Below are 17,431 nucleotides of genomic sequence, written 5' to 3' on the forward strand. Positions count from 1 at the left end.
GGAGGTGCATCCACCATAAACTCAAGCAGACCACGTCAACAGCACGAGTAAACTATGGAACAGAGTTTGGAAAACCACTCGGGAAAACATCTACAGAGATTTCGGAGGCCCAGGGGGTCCCAGTGACCATCCAGGCATGTGAGTAGTCGACGAGGGACAATCACTGTCAAGGGATGTCTGTCATTTTCTGCAGCAACAATATTTTGGACATTTTGTTTTGGTCCCAGGGCTGATTATATTATTTTAAACAAACACACACACTATTTTCTAGACAATATCTAGATTATTATGGCGCAGAAGGTAAGATGATATGATGTTAAAAACTATAAAACACATAACTGCAAATAGATTATAGTAACGGGTTAAAAGCTCTATGAAAAAAACACAGCTCACTGCTTTTTTCCGATTATATTTTTTTCCTCTTGTTCAATTCTCTATTTGTGTCAGACTGACAGATATTGTAGCATGTACTACAGATTATTAAAGTTTAACGGCGGTTTCTCCCACATGTGCTGAGTCCTGCATCCCACAGTCTGTCTGAACTTCCCTTCCAGTTCTAGCTGCTTTTTCTCTTCTTTATATTTAAATAATAAAAATACATTCAAATTGACAGTTAAATTATTCCTGGATAATCCTGTATCGATGAATAATCAGTTGCTTGTTTGTCTGTAAGTAACTGTTTCCCTAGAGCTCACTATCACATGACAGTCCAAACCTCAAACTTTAAGAAGAAAGAAAAAGAAAGAAAACTGACACATTTTAAATGGTTTTTTTTTAATGATTTACACATGTAAAAATAAATGTAACAATTTTTCAGCGGCAGCTACACTTTGCTCCTATACTTTTGGGTAGTTTAACATGGAATAAAGCATAATATTTTAGAAACTGTGCATTTTATTTGCAAAATCAGTAAGGTTCTCACATAAATGTGGTGCAACATTTTTTCCAGTAGAAAATGATTCTAAAGTAAAAATAGATTACAGACTGAGACTATAAGAAGTTTCAAGTCTCTGATACGAACGAGGTGGCAACAGCAATGAATCTACAACAATGATTCATTGCTTTTTCCCTCCCTCTCCTCATTCACTCTGCTAGCTTGCTCGACCATCACGGCTCTTTGAGTCATGAAGGAAGGGTCAAGTCTGAACACTGTATTTACAGCAGCAGTTTAGCAGTTTTTCCACTGCTTAGCTTTACCCTGAGAATGAGCTGAGAACAAGCGCTTCAGAAAAACGAACAACAGCTGTTCTCGAGTCCCCGTGTTCACAACGATGTATTTGCTGTGTTATTGTGAGCCATCTTGTTTTCGAGAAACAACTAATAAGATAAGTGGACAAGTGGCTACTGAGTAAGACAAAGATGTCCTGGTGAGTTCCACAATACACAAGTTATAAATAGTAGTGATGTTTGTGATTAACCAATCAGAAACATCCTGGCTACACAGTTTCCGTGTCTTGAGCACCATCGCAGATGCTAATGCCACTTTCAGACTCGTACTGTTACTCTGATTATGGCCCAGGCCCGAGGATGTGGAAGTTAGTATACTGTAGATTATTAGATGTCACACATCACCATCCATGCCAGCTCAGATTGAAATGAATCACTCAGTGTCAGGGAGTTTTTACACGATCCTTTGATGCTGCATCTGTTGATCTCCTCACTGTACGTGACCCCACTGGCTTCATGAGAAATTACATCTCCCAGCTGCGATGCATGCTCACGTGTCGCCGTTCAGCGCGTATGACAGAACGGTCCACTGCTCCAAGCTGGAAGGTCATTTAAAGGCCAGACATCCAGACCCCTCACCTCCTCCCTCCTCTACCCATCTCCCCCTGCCTGAGAACCAGAGATAAACCTACACATGCCAGCCACACAGGACCAATAGTCGTGATTTATCAGAAGCCATTTGCTACCTGAACGCCTATGAAATTGTAATGAACTTGATTATGCTTTTAATGAAGTGTGAGAGGTTCCTCAGAAATGATTATAGCCGCACTCTGGCTCACAGCTATGGGCTGTGCAGGGAAAAGGAGGAGGGAGAATGGAGGAAAGCGAGGACTGGAGGATTGTCACAAAGAATGAAGACTTGGTACCAGCGACTCAGGATACTGTAGGGCAAGTGGAGGTGCACACAGCAGCGCCACGCTTCTTTGGAATAGATTACAGGGGTGTTTTACTGTATGTGCGAGGTGACTTGACCCGACCAACCCCATTTCAATTCTTCCCTGCTAAGGGATTTTCCCTCAAAGCTGCATGCTGACGCGGTACATTAGATAGAACAGCCTGCAGCCTCATAGGTCATATTTTGCATACATATTAGGCAGATTGGGATGATTCTAACCTTTCCACGTACAGGGGGCTCACATTCAGATGGGGGAACATTATTGTTTGGTAATTTCACACACAAATCTCCACTCTCCCTTGCTGCTTTTTCTTTAAATACCAAATGATGAGCTAAGTGGTCGGTAAAAGGGCACGCAGACAGTCTAAAAGCAAAAAGCAGCTTTTTGCACTCATGACAAACTGTAATGAGACACCTTATGGAAGTGCATAGAGTCAGATCTGCCTTACAGCAGTTTAAGCTCAAATTTGGTTTAAAACGCAACAAGAACTACTGCTCCATGGAGTTCATGGCAATGTGCATAGTTTATGCTCTGATAGTATTATACTCAGGTTATTGTCATATGATCTACATATGTAGAGTTTAAAAGAAATGATTTCTAATGATACATACAAAAGAAATTATTGCATTATGTGTGACCAAAATAATAAGAGCAACAGAGACAAACAATACTTGATCCACTGTAACCAGAACTCTTCATGAGGCGTCTTTAAAATGTGTTTTTAAAGATTTACGCTTATCTAGCAGATTCTAGATAACAGTAACAGTAACAGCATCTAGCAAATAAATGTTTCAGTAGATTAGAAAAGGTTTTATTCTGTTGTCTGTGGAATTTCTGAGGTATCCAGTCCATGGTAGTCTAAGACAGTGTTTTCCAACCTTTTGGAGCCATGGTACATATTTCACATTAGAAAAATCACACGGCACAACACCAAACAAAAATGTTACAAAAAGCATATTGATAATTTTTCCCCGCACAGTAGGCATAGTGGAATTGGCTCGGTTTGTCCCCAGTGTACCTTTTTTGCTTTCTTCTGACCACTACTCATGCTAGGGCCTTCATCTGGGTCGGAATTTTCTCCAGGACTCAGGTCAGACTCACTACTTTTTTCTTTTCAGATATCTATCTATTGCTATGTGTCTCACAGCATGACTATTATGTAATTTCTTCTTCATCTTCTTCTGTTTTACTGGCAGTTGGCATCCCATTTAATTAGAGCAGGTAGTTGTACTGCCCTCTAGTGGAAGAGAATGCAATTGTTCTGCCCGTTACTTACGCTGATCGCGTAGAGTACTAATCAGGTGGAACCAGATAATCTTCCACGGCACACCTATGTGCCACGGGGCAGTGTTTGGGAAACACTGGTCTACGTGACTGGACTTCTTTAAATTTAAGTTTCATTCTATTCTGTAGATTCTCGATGTTCAGAGATCAGCTTAAACCTCTCTTAAACTTTTATTTTGGAAAAAATGTCTCTACATCAGTCTAATGATGGTTCTACGAGTACGCTGTTACTTTTTCGTCATCTTATTTCAAATATCATCAGGATTTGCACATTTAATAAACTGGGTTTTTTAGCATCTGAATAGGCTTTTCGATTGCAGCCTCAAGAAGTGCATAAAAGCAAATCCTTACAGAAGTCTGAAGTTTACACACACTCCTCATGTGCATGAAGATTGTGGTAATTTGGGGCTTTTAATTATTTCTTTGAACAGTTATTTTTCCAGGGTGGAATGATCATACAGGAAACATCTTTAACGACATTAAAAAACAAAAATGTGGTCCACAAGTTTGAATTTATTTGGCATTTTCTTTAATTAAATGTGTGCATACAGCCTCAACATATATATTGTACACATGCATTGACTTATATCTTTTGTTAGGTGGTGTTGAAGGTTCTACAATGTCTTTAACTTGACAAGGCCAAGGCCTATTAACTTGTTGTTAGCGATCATGGTTGACTACAACTGTTAGTTTATCTTTTCCAGCATAAAAACACTTTGTTTGACAGCACTCATTGCACTGACCAATACTCAGAACAATGAACTAGTTTAAGAAACTCAGTGAAAATCTAAGAAGGAGAACCATGTAGGGGTGTATGTGTACTTTTAACCCTTTGTGAATTAGAGAAAATCCAAAGTAATATCAAACATGTGCACAAAGTCGTTAAAGATGTTGTACAATCATTCCACCCTGGAAAAGGGAGATTTCAAGGAAATCATTAAAAAAACCCCAAACTACCACGACATTCAAAGCCCACGATAGCTGCATGGTATCATGCATTCAGCTCTGACAATAGAGGTAAAACCTTAAAACTGCCTCATAAGCCATACATGACAAAACTGTGTGCACAGAGTCACAGTGAGTACATAGTTTAAAGCTAAATTAGGAAACTCAGATGAACATGACAGTTTGGGTACTAGCTTCACCATTTCTTCTATATACTTCTCCTTAAAGCCTCTATGACCTCTTTTGTTTTCTTGCTGGAGATGGAAGAGTTAAAGATGCTAAGATTTTTAATTTGGATCGACTTGGACGGACAGGATTAGAAATGAGTAAATCAGAGGGACAAGCTCAGGTTGAGCAGTTTGCAGACAAAGCTAGAGAGGCAACGATGAGATGGTTTGGACATGTGGAGAGGATGGAAGATAGAAGGAAGCTCGGCTGAGGCAGCTGAGGCAGTGTGACAACTCCAAAAGGGAGCAGAAGTAGCAGCAAAACAAGAGAAGCATTAGATAGAGGCAGTCCATTTGTTATTTTTACCAGATTTTGAAATAGCTGCAACTAATGTGATATGGACAGTAGTCCAATATATCAGCAAAATATTGGTATTGCCTTGTGGACGGCCATCATCCTCATCTGTTTTTCTGCACTGGCTAAATATAATCATAAAGATCATAAATAAGTTGTTTTTTATGATAAAATATTCTATGTTTGTACAGCAAAAATAAAGTCATCAAAAACTCGAATAAACAAATTACATTAAGCTGGTATTTTTCACCCTTTGTCTGAGCCTTCATACTGCAGATTAGTTCATTTTGATAAGCTTAAACAAAACATTTGCTGGACGACGTCTGATGACGCTTGGACACTTTCTTGAATAAACACCCTGCAACTGTGAAAGACATCTAATCTGAATCAGTAGGTAGTGATAAATGCAGATGTTTTATCAGGCTGTTTGCACTGTGCCACTTGTGGTGATAATCACAGAGCGAGTACAGTCTGCTGCTGTGGCTGTCACTACGCTGTCCACATGCTGAGGCAGTAACACTATCTGCAAGGTCCCCAAAGCTGTTAATCAACTCCTCTCTAATGTGTTGTTCACACCTTCTCCCTCTCCCCCCCTCCTCTCTGCACGAATTGGTGGATTTCTATCTTAGACGGGTGTTTGGCCGGGCGATCGCTGTCGCTAATTTGTTGTGGCAATATTAATTAATGATCAGCCTGTCACAGCTGTTTATATTGAGACAGATTAGAAGTGGGAGAGATTAGACAAAGAAAACAATCTGCGAGAGGCTCAACGGCTGACAGGGGTCACCTTCACGTGTCTGAAATCATATTCAATTTGCCGTGGGGGAGGCGGGGAAATGACTCCACTTGACCAGTCTGTATCCTCCCTATCTGTGGTGCTCCACACTTACAGATAACTAAATCAAATCAAGCTGAACAGAAAGAAAATAAAAGACAAACTGCAGTCACATTTGATCTCGGCTAATGCGACGAGCAATTAAAATATCCTGTTACGCTATTTGCAGTCAAAAGAGAGAAGAACTTAATTTTTGAAAAGCTGCAGGCTTTTCATGCCTCAGCTCATCCATTAACCCAAATTTTCAGCCGCTCCTGCCACTAAACAGATTTCTCTATTCAAATGGAGCTTAATCCGAGGTGGCAGAGCGCAGCATCCTGACCACTGACCTCCCTACTGTCCTTTCCGTGCGCGGACCTGCTGACTCCCAGCCTTCCCGCGGCTGCACACAAATCTCGGGCTCAGTTGACTTGGCAACACCGCAGTGCGTTGTGACGGTGAGGGGAGATTAAGTGGCCAATCAAGGCCTGAACAGTGGGGTAATCATTCCACTTGGTAAAATGGGTGTCAGAATTATTCTAGCACTTTCTCACTTCACTGTGCAGGCTGTAATAAGGCAAAGACATTTTCCTGTAACTCGAGCACGGCGGATAGGATTCAAGAACAACTTCCTGCTGATTGATTAATAATGAAGATGAACAATTATGTTCCTAGAAGCTGATGTAACCTTGAGTTCAGGGACTGTATAGAAAATCTATAAGGAGAGAAGGGAGTTCAGTGAAAAGACAAAGAGTCTTATTTCTCTTATTTCTTCAGATTTCTATTTTATTATCATTATTATTATTATTTTTTATGGTTATGTTTAGGCTCCACCCTTTATAAAAATACACTCCCTAAAGATAACCAGAGCAACTGCTATTGTTACCACAGTGCAACTGATTAAAAAACATTGCTATCTGAATATAACACGATGAGAAAACACTGCAGTGCACACGCCCTTTTGTACAGGGTTACAGAAATCATATATTTAGCAACATTTTATTAAAAATATAGAGTCTGTTTAGTTACTTTCAGTTACTTTTCTCAGATATTCGAAGGAAAGGTAGGCCGTATGTAATTCTGCAACTCTCTTGAGCAGCTCCTTGAATTGAGACAAGAAGGCTACTTTGTTTAAATCCTTAAACTGTTAAGGATACCCCCATTCCCTAAACTGCGACCGTGAATGTGCTGTTGAGCAAGGCGGCTAGCTCTCAACCCGAGCCTGCGATGGTACCGAGTCTCTGAGCGCTGAGTAAGAGGAGCGAAGCGAATATAAGGCGAGATATCTCGGCAGAATACATTCTCGTTTGATTTCCCTCGATAAATAAAGGTTAAATGAAGGAACGGAAAATGAAAGTCCTCGCTGGAAGATAAATAGCTCTTTAATGCCAAGCAGACAGTGGCCCGATGCCTCATTTCTGCTGTGATTGTTAAAGTCAGTTCCCAGACACGTGAGTGTGGGAGGGATGGAGGACCGTGCAGGCTGTTACTGCAGGAGAATCTGTTGTATGTGGTTCTGCACTCAGATTCTTGCCTTGTCAGTCTCCCTCTTATATCCCTTAGTACATTTACGTGAAGACGGAAGGGTCTGAGAGGAATACAGAACCATGTGGTTCTGGTGCGTTTAAATATTTCATTTGGAGCTGCATTCTGGAGTTACCAGCTCAGTCCAGCTTGAAGGCCTTCTGCAAGCCCTCACTCATTTGTTCCAGTCTTTTGAGTTAATACACTATCCTGGATAGGTGGCCAGCCATGGATTCCTTCGTTTCAATGTCAAAATCATTGTATTTAGTGTGTTGTCACTTCTTTGTGTTCCCAAATTCATTTTTCAAAAAGAAAAAGAGGATGTCTCTTACTGTTCCTTTCACTCAGTGCTAGACATTAGTTGTTGTAAAATGTCTTTCAAAACACAAAACTCTTCGCTACCATGAAGATGACCCCCTGCTTTTAAGTAGAGGCCAGTAATTGGGCACTTGGATTAGGTTCCTGGTATGGCACAGCTTTAAAATAAGTGTTCAAAAACTTGATGCTGTACCCCGTCCTCTTGAGTTATATGATGCTGACTCAGTCTGAAACAGGTTAGCTGTAGTTCCTGTGGGTGTCAGGTCTAGGGTCTGAAACATGTCACCAATGGAGAAGTGCTTCATACTGCATACTGTACATGTTTCTGTTCAGACAGTGAGCAGAGAAGGGCTTTCACCCACCAGAGATGTGCTTCTATGCAGTCCTCTAAAATCCCAACTGTGCGTGGCTGGACGCCAAATGCTGACTGGTTGACAAGTGGGCGGGAACAAAGAGCAGAACAACAGTAAAGTTCACTGGGAATGGGCAAATAGTGAAACAAACACTACAGATGAAAAATTATAGCAGATAGCACAGATAGCACAGTCTGCGGTGGACACTTTTCATTGTTTTTAACACTAACCTACAGCTCTTTGTGTGTTACAACTTTACTCTGACTGACCAGCAAGAGCACAAGCAAGAGTGGGCCACAGTGGGCTACCGTCACTGAACTACAAATTCCACTTTAGACCTGTGTTTTTTCTTTGGCCAGCAGGAAGCATGTACTGCACTCTGGTTACAAAGAGACGTATACACAAGTCTGTAAGAATCATGCCTGACCTTCATAGACAGTTTCCTAACAAGCTAATTCTCTTAAGGCTAGTTTCAAGTCTTATTTAAAACAAACCAGTGCTGATTGTGTAAATTACCATCCTGTTTAGATTAGAATGGATGCCAAATGGTGCAACTGACAAGTTATCATATGATATCAGTCATGCAGTCAGACAGCAGTGGCCAAAAATACAGAACTCGACAAACTGGAGCTATGTCCATATACAGTCAGGCAGACTTCCACTGGCTGCAGAACCAACGACAGTTGGATTTCACTTGTTCTCATCTATGCATGTCAAGTTTGACCTTATCTAAAAATATACACGTGCAACTGGATGCAACAACTCTGAGAACAAGGTTACCAACAACAACCTTTAATATCCATCAAGTCACCACAGACCTGTTTCTGGTTAGGGTTAGGCAGCAAACTTAGTTAAGGGTTATGAACCATGACTAGGTTTTCTGACTCTTTTCTAAAGTCTTGATGAGGGTTAATGATACAGGCTACGATACACAGAAAACATCTATGCATCAAAGCTGTGTTCTGCAACAGGTAGCTAAAGGGAATTCTGAAGAAAGAGAACAGCCTGAGCTGGCACAACATAATCTGGCATACCACCATAACGTTTGCTCTACCCTCAGGCTACAGCTGGCAACCACCCCCACATTACGTGTCACATCTGCAGTGTAGTCAACCACTGCCCGTGCAATCAGTGTTTGGCAAGAAGACTGACTCAAATGTGAACATAGTGAGAGCGTATAAGAGCCGGAGGGCTTTGCATTAAGGTTACGCAACATGTAACACATTATATATCCATGAACACACGCCTGGCCACATGTTTATTCACGCACGCATGAATATTATATTAACGCCTTTGTCCTTCACCGCCAATGAAAATAAAACGTTTCTCGAGCCTGGCAGACGGCACGGCTGACTTTCAAGAAATTCCACAAGCGAGTGCTTTCTGGAACTAAACGGGTGCGGCAAATCCTCTTAAAATCCTTTTAGACACCGTGGCAGTGGGGAGAAAAAGAAAAAGTTTCTCCCAGGCAAACATGTGCAGGTTTGTTGGGTTGATGTTGGGCTCTGGGGAAGGACACTTTTGCCAGTTTATTTCTTCAAGGCTAGGGAAGAATATTAACACAACACATACCCTACAGGGCGCGTTGTGTGTCGACACAAAAGTCTTCAAGGGAAGACTTTAGGGAGAGGACGCTTTGGATGTGAACAGCTTAATTTTTTCAATTCAAGACCTCGAGACGGTGGTGTTTTACATGTTCTTTCTGCTGGGGTGACCTGGACAGCTTGGCTGCAGAGTTCCTCGCTATGCAAACAATGAAAATCAGTGTGACTATCTACTCAGGGCAGTTTTACTTGAGATAAAGTCCTGCAGCTGCAATGGAGTTTTAAATGGCTGTCAACAAGTGCCAGCCGATCCAGCCACCGTGTCTTTAGGCTCTCCAATTTCCTCAAGTTTCTCACAAACTAGTTTCCTCTCTCTGATTGCTATTTACATATTTGGGTAAATGAGCATGGGATTGGTCTCAGTGGTTTGTTTGTCGATTTGCTCTTTGCTTTTCTATTTCCTTTGGGCAACAGATTGAATTAATGTTTGTAGACACTGTGATGCCACACATGAGGAAACAGGAGATTTTGCAAAATTACAAAACTCACCCAATTACAGCTCTGCAAACACATAAGACTGACGAAAAAAGGAAAAAAAAAAAAACCTCATTTGGGTTTGTGACGAAGATTTCTCATGTGTCAGAGGCACGGGGACAATAATTAGCTTCATTTACATGCTTTTCTATTAAACAGGCCAACAAACAGATATTTGTTTACCCTAGATCAAGGCTTCGCAGAGCACACACCCATGAGCAGATGTGCAAAAAAAAATGGCACATCTTTAACTTTTGCTTTAAGACCTATTTTGGACAACAGATAAATGCCAGCTTGCTCACACATATCTTTATTTCTGCTTGAATCGGGCTCTCTTTAGCTCCTATCTCCTTTCCTCCTTAATTACTTGTTGGAAGGTGTTTGGATTTTCACCGCACGCCTGCTGTTTTGGTCATTACTGGCCCCTGTCGGAAGTGGAGTGTCTGCCAAAGAAGCTTAGCAAAAGACAGGCGCTGGGGATGTGTCTGTACTCACCTGGGGTAAATGAGGACAACTCTGCCTGCTGGCTTTGAGACCTGTTCTCCCCTCGGGTGCCGTCCTGATGTTGAAGAGGGCCTGAAGAGCACACTGGGCTGCCTGATTCTTGGCCAGTTTCTTGCTGCGGCCATAGCCCTCGAAAATCCGCCCGTCCACGCGCACAGCCATCACAAAGCTGCGCAGTCGTCGGCCCTCGGCTCGCTCCGAAAGACAGGCGTAGCGCAAGCCCGGCCGCAGCTCATTGAGCACAGCCACGGGGCTCTTAGGGGCCTCGGGCTCTTGGACAATTCCACCGAGCCTCTGCTGCGCCTGCACCATCAGGTCCAAGGTGTGGCGCAGCAACCGCCCGTGTCTGAGCAGCTCGCTGGAAAGTAACTCGCTTTCGGTTTCTGAGTTGCAGAGCGAGAGGCGGTCGGAGCACGACGAAGACTCAAACTCCTTAAAGAGCGTGTCGGGGAAGTCGGCCTGGTCTGAGGTGAAGTCGGCTGAAGGGTTTGAAATGTTTCCCATGGCTAGGTGGGCCTGAGGAGCATTGGGGAACTGGATGAAGGACTTGAGGGCCAGCTCTGCGGCCCTCATCTTGGCTTTCTTCTTCGTGGGGCCTGTGCCCTCAAAGGTCAGCCCGTTGACTTCCACAGCGATGGAGAAGACGGGAGCGTGGACGGGGCCCGTCTGAGACACCATCCGGTACTGCAGGCCGGGCCGCAGCTCATTCAGCTGTACCAGCGCGTTCTTTGGAGCCTCAGACCAGGACAGTTTCTTATAGATCAGACGGAGTTGACACAGGTGCCCGTTATTGTCTTCCTCCAGTGGCCGTTTCCTCTTCAGACCAGAGCTCCCGCTTCTTGTTGACTGACACTCCCCGGGCCCTATGGAGCGATCCTCTAAGTTACCAATATTGCGGTTTTCCTTCACCTCTGCGCTGCTGGTGCCTGCGATAAAAGGAAAAACAATGTCATTCCAAGTGATAAGAAAATAGTCAAAACACAAGAGTGAAAAGAGGCACGTTTATCCTGACTGAACAAGACGAATCAAGGAAAATCTCTCAAGGCAGATTGAGCCACTCGATACACAATGAAATGGTAATGAACACGTCTGCAATCGTCTCCCTGAGCCGAGCCCACTTCATACCACAGGGCTCTATCATATTTAAGTATTTTAAAACCCCAAATACAAATCCCCTAAAATGGCGATGTTATCTGCCAAATCATCCTGTAATCTGCCTCCAAATTAGTTCTGAATCTGTGTCGCAAGTGGGGAAACACTGGTCCCCGCGGCCAATGCAAAGCATCAATCCTATTTGTAATAGGGGGTGGGGATCTCGTCGAGTGGCAGGCATTCCGAGAAAAGGATGAGAGAAATGTCTGTAGCCCGCTTTATTTCACACTTCTTATCCTCCGTGAGAGCAAAGTCTGAACAGCTGTGATACGCTCTTCAAACCTAGTTACGGGGTAGTGGTGGCGTATTGCATTTCTGATGGGAAATGAACAAAAACAGGGTGTTCAGATCCTGCCAGAAGAATGTTAATGGTGGCATGGGAGGCATTCATTGGTGGGCAGATTGTAGGTCTAGATGATAGCGTATGCAGGCATGCATTTACCTATCTAATGACTTAATTATCATGAACACTCGGATTTAATATTTAATCGCTCGCTTTTAAAGGAATACAGAATTTTAACGCGCAAGCTGACACCAGTGTGTAATCAAAGAGCTCATCTGCCAAATAATTAATTATGCGGGGCGACAGAGAGATCATTTCCATATTAGGCCTGCCACTGAGAGAGCTAGCGTGTGTGCTGACAGAGAGAAGGAAAAAGACGCAGCAGCTTACTTAAACTGTCCTCGTCCTCTGTGCTGCTGGTCCCAGGGCTTATGTACTTGAAGGGAGCGATCAATGCCGACAGCATACTGACTTTCTCTGGAGGGGAGACAAGAGACACGCAGAGTCAACAACAGGGCAGCGGAGGAGATGTTTTGATAGTTTTATCGATTAAAGCCGCGGATCATCATCGGCCCCAACACGGGGCCAGAGATGAAGCATAAGCGAGCAGAACTATGCACACAAGCCTGTCACCCATGCATGGAGCGCAGTGCACACACATGCACGTGGTCAAATAAAAATCCACACATTCGTCCACTGTGACTCACACTACAATGTTTGGTGTTTTGTGGACTGTCCTGTTTTGCTGCTTCATTCACAAAAATCACCGTGGAGCTTAAAGGAAAATATCCATGTCTGCAGAATCAGCGGCGTCGCCAGAGAAAACGCAACATTAGACGCAACAAAACAGCTTTCTAAATCAAAGTGGTCTGTTCAGATTTTAGACAGGACAATATCACAACTGTGGGAATGAAAGGACTTCTTGAGCTGTTACTCTAATAATATGTGTAAGCTGTTGTGTCCAAATATCCCCCAAAAAGTCATGCAATCTACTCTACCTCTCATTCACACATCTAAAATCATTAGGCTTAATTATGAATGCTGTTTGTTTAATGTGTAATCAGACCCAGATCGATATATTGGTTGGCCTGTTACAGATATGTCAGTATTAGTATATCCAACAAAAAGAAAATAATGCAAAATAAATTATTTAAGTAATAATTAAAAAATTGGCTCATCATATAGTTCAGCAAAGCTCTTTTGTTTCCAGTACTGTCAACATTATGCAGCACATACAGTATATATAAAATATTTTTTTTAGTAATAATTTAAAGTAATAATTCAAATTTTTCTATTTTTTTTACTCTTTGGAATCTAAAAGATCCTTCCTTTTTTCCAGCGGCCCTAATCCTCGTGCATACCCTCTTAACAAGTGGGCCAGTCAGACCGACCATATGCACACATACAAACATGCATACAGCAATTATGAACATGTATATGCTTAAAAAAACACGTATTATAAATCCCCATTCTTTTGATTTTCATACACATTATGCTCATTTCCTCATCCCCCTGTGAACGCCGTGCTACAGTCTCCATTTATAAACAACCAAGTTTTTGTCATCTGACTATAATCAGTGGTATAACGAAGATTTTAAGACTAGCAAGACAAATTAACCACTCGTGTCTGTGCCATACAAAACCTGCCCGTAGGTTTTTCTCACATCAGTAGTCGTCACAATAATTGTGTCAGCACTGCTCAGAATCGCAGAAATGTGACTAAGCATTTGATTTTTCTTGCACCCCCTCATGAGGGATAATAACAAGATTTTTTATTTAATATTGTCAGGTTTGCTACTGTCTGCTGGATCACACCGATAAGCAATCTTCACTTTGCTGTCAGTGCTACAATTTTCATGTAATGTGGCATGTGAGATTCAAGTCACAGTGAAAAACAGCTCAATTAATTAAACCCAAAATGCAAAATAACCAACGTCTCTTCTTTGATTCTTGTTTAATTTCAGGCGTTTTAACCATTTGAAATCTTCCACACTCATGCGCCACACCTATGATGATAAACTCTCTTTATCTACCGCAGCTCTCTCCTCTTCCTCCCTGGGGCCCGCTGCTGTCCAGGTGTGCGTGTTGTTTACTGTATGAAGCCCTATTAGAGCCATTGCTTGGTCTAGTGCACTCCATGCAGCACTGAGCAGAATTGACAGACCAGTCTGGCTCCTTAATTAAACCTCCCCTCTCTTCTCAACACCACCTAATGATCAATAGAAGACAAATGTAAGGGAGAGGCATCAGGACGGGAGGAAAGACAGGGCTGTACAAAAAGTACAATGAGGTGATGAAGAGGGAGAAATAAAGGCAGAATGAATTGATGTCACTGTGTGCAGGGTTAGAGGGTGAGCCAGAGGTCACGATGCATCCCAGGCCCTTTGTGTCTCCGCCGCAGCATTCAGGCCCGGAGCGGCAACAGTTTAACGTTGCTAAATGCTGCCTAAATGGGACGCAGCATTACAGTGCAGTAAACACATTTTGATAAGAGCACAAGGTTGTGAATGAGCTCGGCCCCCAGTGCTCTCTCTCTTCTCGCAGCTCAACAGCACTAGAGGGGCTCAATGAGTCACTCTGACACACATGGTTACACTCTAAACACTGAGGCTGGAGCTGTGCTAGTCCTCGTGGGCCAACATCACAATACACGCATTTGCATTCTGACCTAATTACGGACCGAAGCCCAACACAGGCAGCAATTTGGGCCTAAATGACTCCCTTGGCCAACAGTGTCATTATACAGGCCATTTTCAAATCAGTCTATATTGTTTTTAAACCCCCTGAAGCCCCATTTACAGTAAGAAAAAACACACACACACACACACACACGACTGTCTGCTGTATTTACAAATGTGGAAAAATTAGTGTTTTTTAAGGGTCTGTTGGCTGGTACAGCATATCTTAGCTCATTCTTGCATTTATACACAAATGTAGCCAGCGCCTTTGTAGCGTGAAAGACAAATGTTCACTTCAAGCATGAAATTGGAGAGCACAGCGAGGCCAGCAATTAACACTCAGGAGCCCGAGCTTTCACACTGGGGCCCCAAACGCCTGTAATCTATATTTGATAATCCTGTTCCACCAAGGGGTCTTAACAACCCACTCATCAGCTATTGCCAAGTGAAAAGCCCCACTGGGCAATGAGACACCAAGGCTTTGCATAAACAGACTGAAAATCGGGAGCCGCTCTGACATATGAAAATGCATCCTCCTTTGGAAATACGAGGCTGACATTCGGAGCGCTCAAATCTGGAGGTTTACAACGGAGAGGAGACGGCAGCCGTTAATACTGTGCTGTGATTGTAGGATCCAGGTCTGCCAGTGATAAATGCACTAACCCAGCATTCTTTAGGAGGAAAATCTTTGGCTTGTAAAATAAAGTCTGACTAAAGAGAAAAGGCTTATTATGACTTAGTTGATTGATGACCTGCATATATGTTTCCCTAATGAGTTTATGTTTTCAATTAGTAGTTTTAAGTCTTCCTTAATACAGCATGATGTTCACTTTGTAAACTGTGGTTCCACTTAAATAGGCAATAAAGCAGGATATGCTTTAATCACTGTCACTGAAAAGTGGCTACAATACAGGTATCACAGCTTGATTACATTTGCTAAAATGAAATCCACTGTTCAGTTCTTATATGTAGATGTGGTTTTAAAGCTGTTAAAGGCCATTGCAACCCAAATTTACTATCATAGTTATTATTACTTTTATTAACGGATAAACTTTTTTTGAGTCGCTTTTATAGATGGTACAAAGGACTGATAAAGCCACTGTGACCTCACACGCTGGGATGTGAAATCTGTCATGAAGCCAACAGATGAGGTGTTTGAAACCGGATGTACCAGGTGAGGGATGTATCAGACTGTGAAACCACGTGATATTGGTTAACAACTTGTTGTTAATGAGCCCAATACATTCTCATCCCAAAGCGTAACATATTACGCCATGTGACAAATTGTAGGTATGCTATGCTTTTGGCCATCCAACACATTTCTATGTTTGGCAACGTCAGGAAACATGAGAACTGTTTGGAATGAGTCTACACATGGACATTTCTTTTACTTTCTCAACATTAATCACTTTGTAAAACACCATCTAACATGATTAAGACTGTAGTTACGGTTAGGATTAAGGTTAGGGTTAGGGCTGGAATACACGGCTGGAACGTGTGTTACTGCTGGGACCGTCAATCTATTGGATTCCATCCACAATCCGGCACGTATCATAGGGAAGGTAACCTTTCGCGTTCCTATGGGACGCCTCGGGACATGACAAATCGTCGGTATGTTACGTGTTAGGAATGAGATCAGTATCCTGATTATGTTAGTTTAAATGGGCTGAAATTTTAAAATGGACTTAGCGTTTTATACAGTAAGAATTGAAATGAATACCTGACTGTTTATAAAAGCCAAAGCTAAAGGTTGGAGCTACAGATATCGCCCCCTGGTGAACATTCATAATAATGCAAGTTTAAGGCACTTTCCATTGGCTTTATTTTACAGACCAGGGAGATCTTTTATACTGCCTGTGACCATCCCAATCTTCTTCTCCAGATATTTAAAATGCTAGCCAACTAACAGCAGGTGAAATCATTTCTTCTTTTTCTCTAGTTCTTCACCCTCTTCATGTTCTCCTTCCGTACATCCATGAATCTTCTCTCTGGACTTCCCTTTCTCCCTCCTGCCTGGCAGCTCACTTCCATCCTTTCCTTATTCACCCTAACCTGCTGCACATCCTTTCTAACTCAACCTTTTTGTCTAGCCAACCAATAACCAATAATGGGGCATCTTTTACTTACAGTGTAAATCTTTATTTTCTTTAGCTGCAGTCATGTTAATAAAAAAGCAAGAAAAGATATTTTATTTTCCCCTCCAAACAAATCAGGGAAAAACCTGCTAGTTTATTTCCAATTAATGCTAATGTGATGCAATAGCATTATCATCCAAAGTGTAAATGAGACCTAACGGCATGTAAGTAAAATTAAAATTCTATCTATAATGACCTGATGATGGCACTCGATGAAATGTTAGGTAATCACATCTCGATTGGCTTTATCCTCTGGCCATCGCGATGTTGAAATAGTTGTGTGTTGACCAAAACGCTAAAAGCACACACACTGATAGATGAAATATCATCCCTACGCAGTTAATGATGTAAGGAGGAAGCAGATTCAATGCACTGTCCTCCCTGCTTCCTAATGTGCTGGACTTATCACCAGGCTTTATGAAAGCCTGCACAGACCCTTTTATTCTGCATTCAAAGGCTTTTTATTTGAACATTCACAGTCAGAATAGAGGTTTTTGTCTATAGAGTTCCTCCAGTCTGTATAATTTCACACAACCTTCCAAAACAATTCTTTTCACTTTCAGTGGAGCACTGTTCACTTCAAATGTCTCAGGAAGTAGCTATTGAGTAGAAAATATCACTGTGGTTTCAATAACTCTGATGTTGAATCAACTGTGCAGCAGTAAGCAGCACAGTTTAGAGGTCATCTCTGAAATGCCACCTCTGACTGTGTTTTCAA

At 42.2% G+C, this 17,431-nt stretch overlaps 1 protein-coding gene across 4 annotated transcripts in view; it reads right to left on the bottom strand.

The window, feature by feature from the left end:
• adarb2 (adenosine deaminase RNA specific B2 (inactive)) overlaps positions 1-17,431 on the bottom strand; it is a 208,366-nt gene that overhangs the window by 63,651 nt on the left and 127,284 nt on the right. For 2 of the 4 annotated variants that reach the window (XM_005471671.4, XM_019363290.2), the window contains 2 exons: positions 12,291-12,377; positions 10,457-11,391 (listed from right to left, as the gene is read on the bottom strand). In XM_005471671.4, coding sequence (XP_005471728.1) covers positions 10,457-11,391; positions 12,291-12,377 — 1,022 coding nt within the window. Of the gene's footprint in view, positions 1-10,456; positions 11,392-12,290; positions 12,381-13,933; positions 14,063-17,431 lie in introns of those variants that run through there. The other 2 variants (XM_025910161.1, XM_025910160.1) reach the window with 2 other exon arrangements.

Source organism: Oreochromis niloticus, linkage group LG9 (genome assembly GCF_001858045.2).
Source record: "Oreochromis niloticus isolate F11D_XX linkage group LG9, O_niloticus_UMD_NMBU, whole genome shotgun sequence".
In the NCBI taxonomy this organism is placed as follows: domain Eukaryota; kingdom Metazoa; phylum Chordata; class Actinopteri; order Cichliformes; family Cichlidae; genus Oreochromis; species Oreochromis niloticus.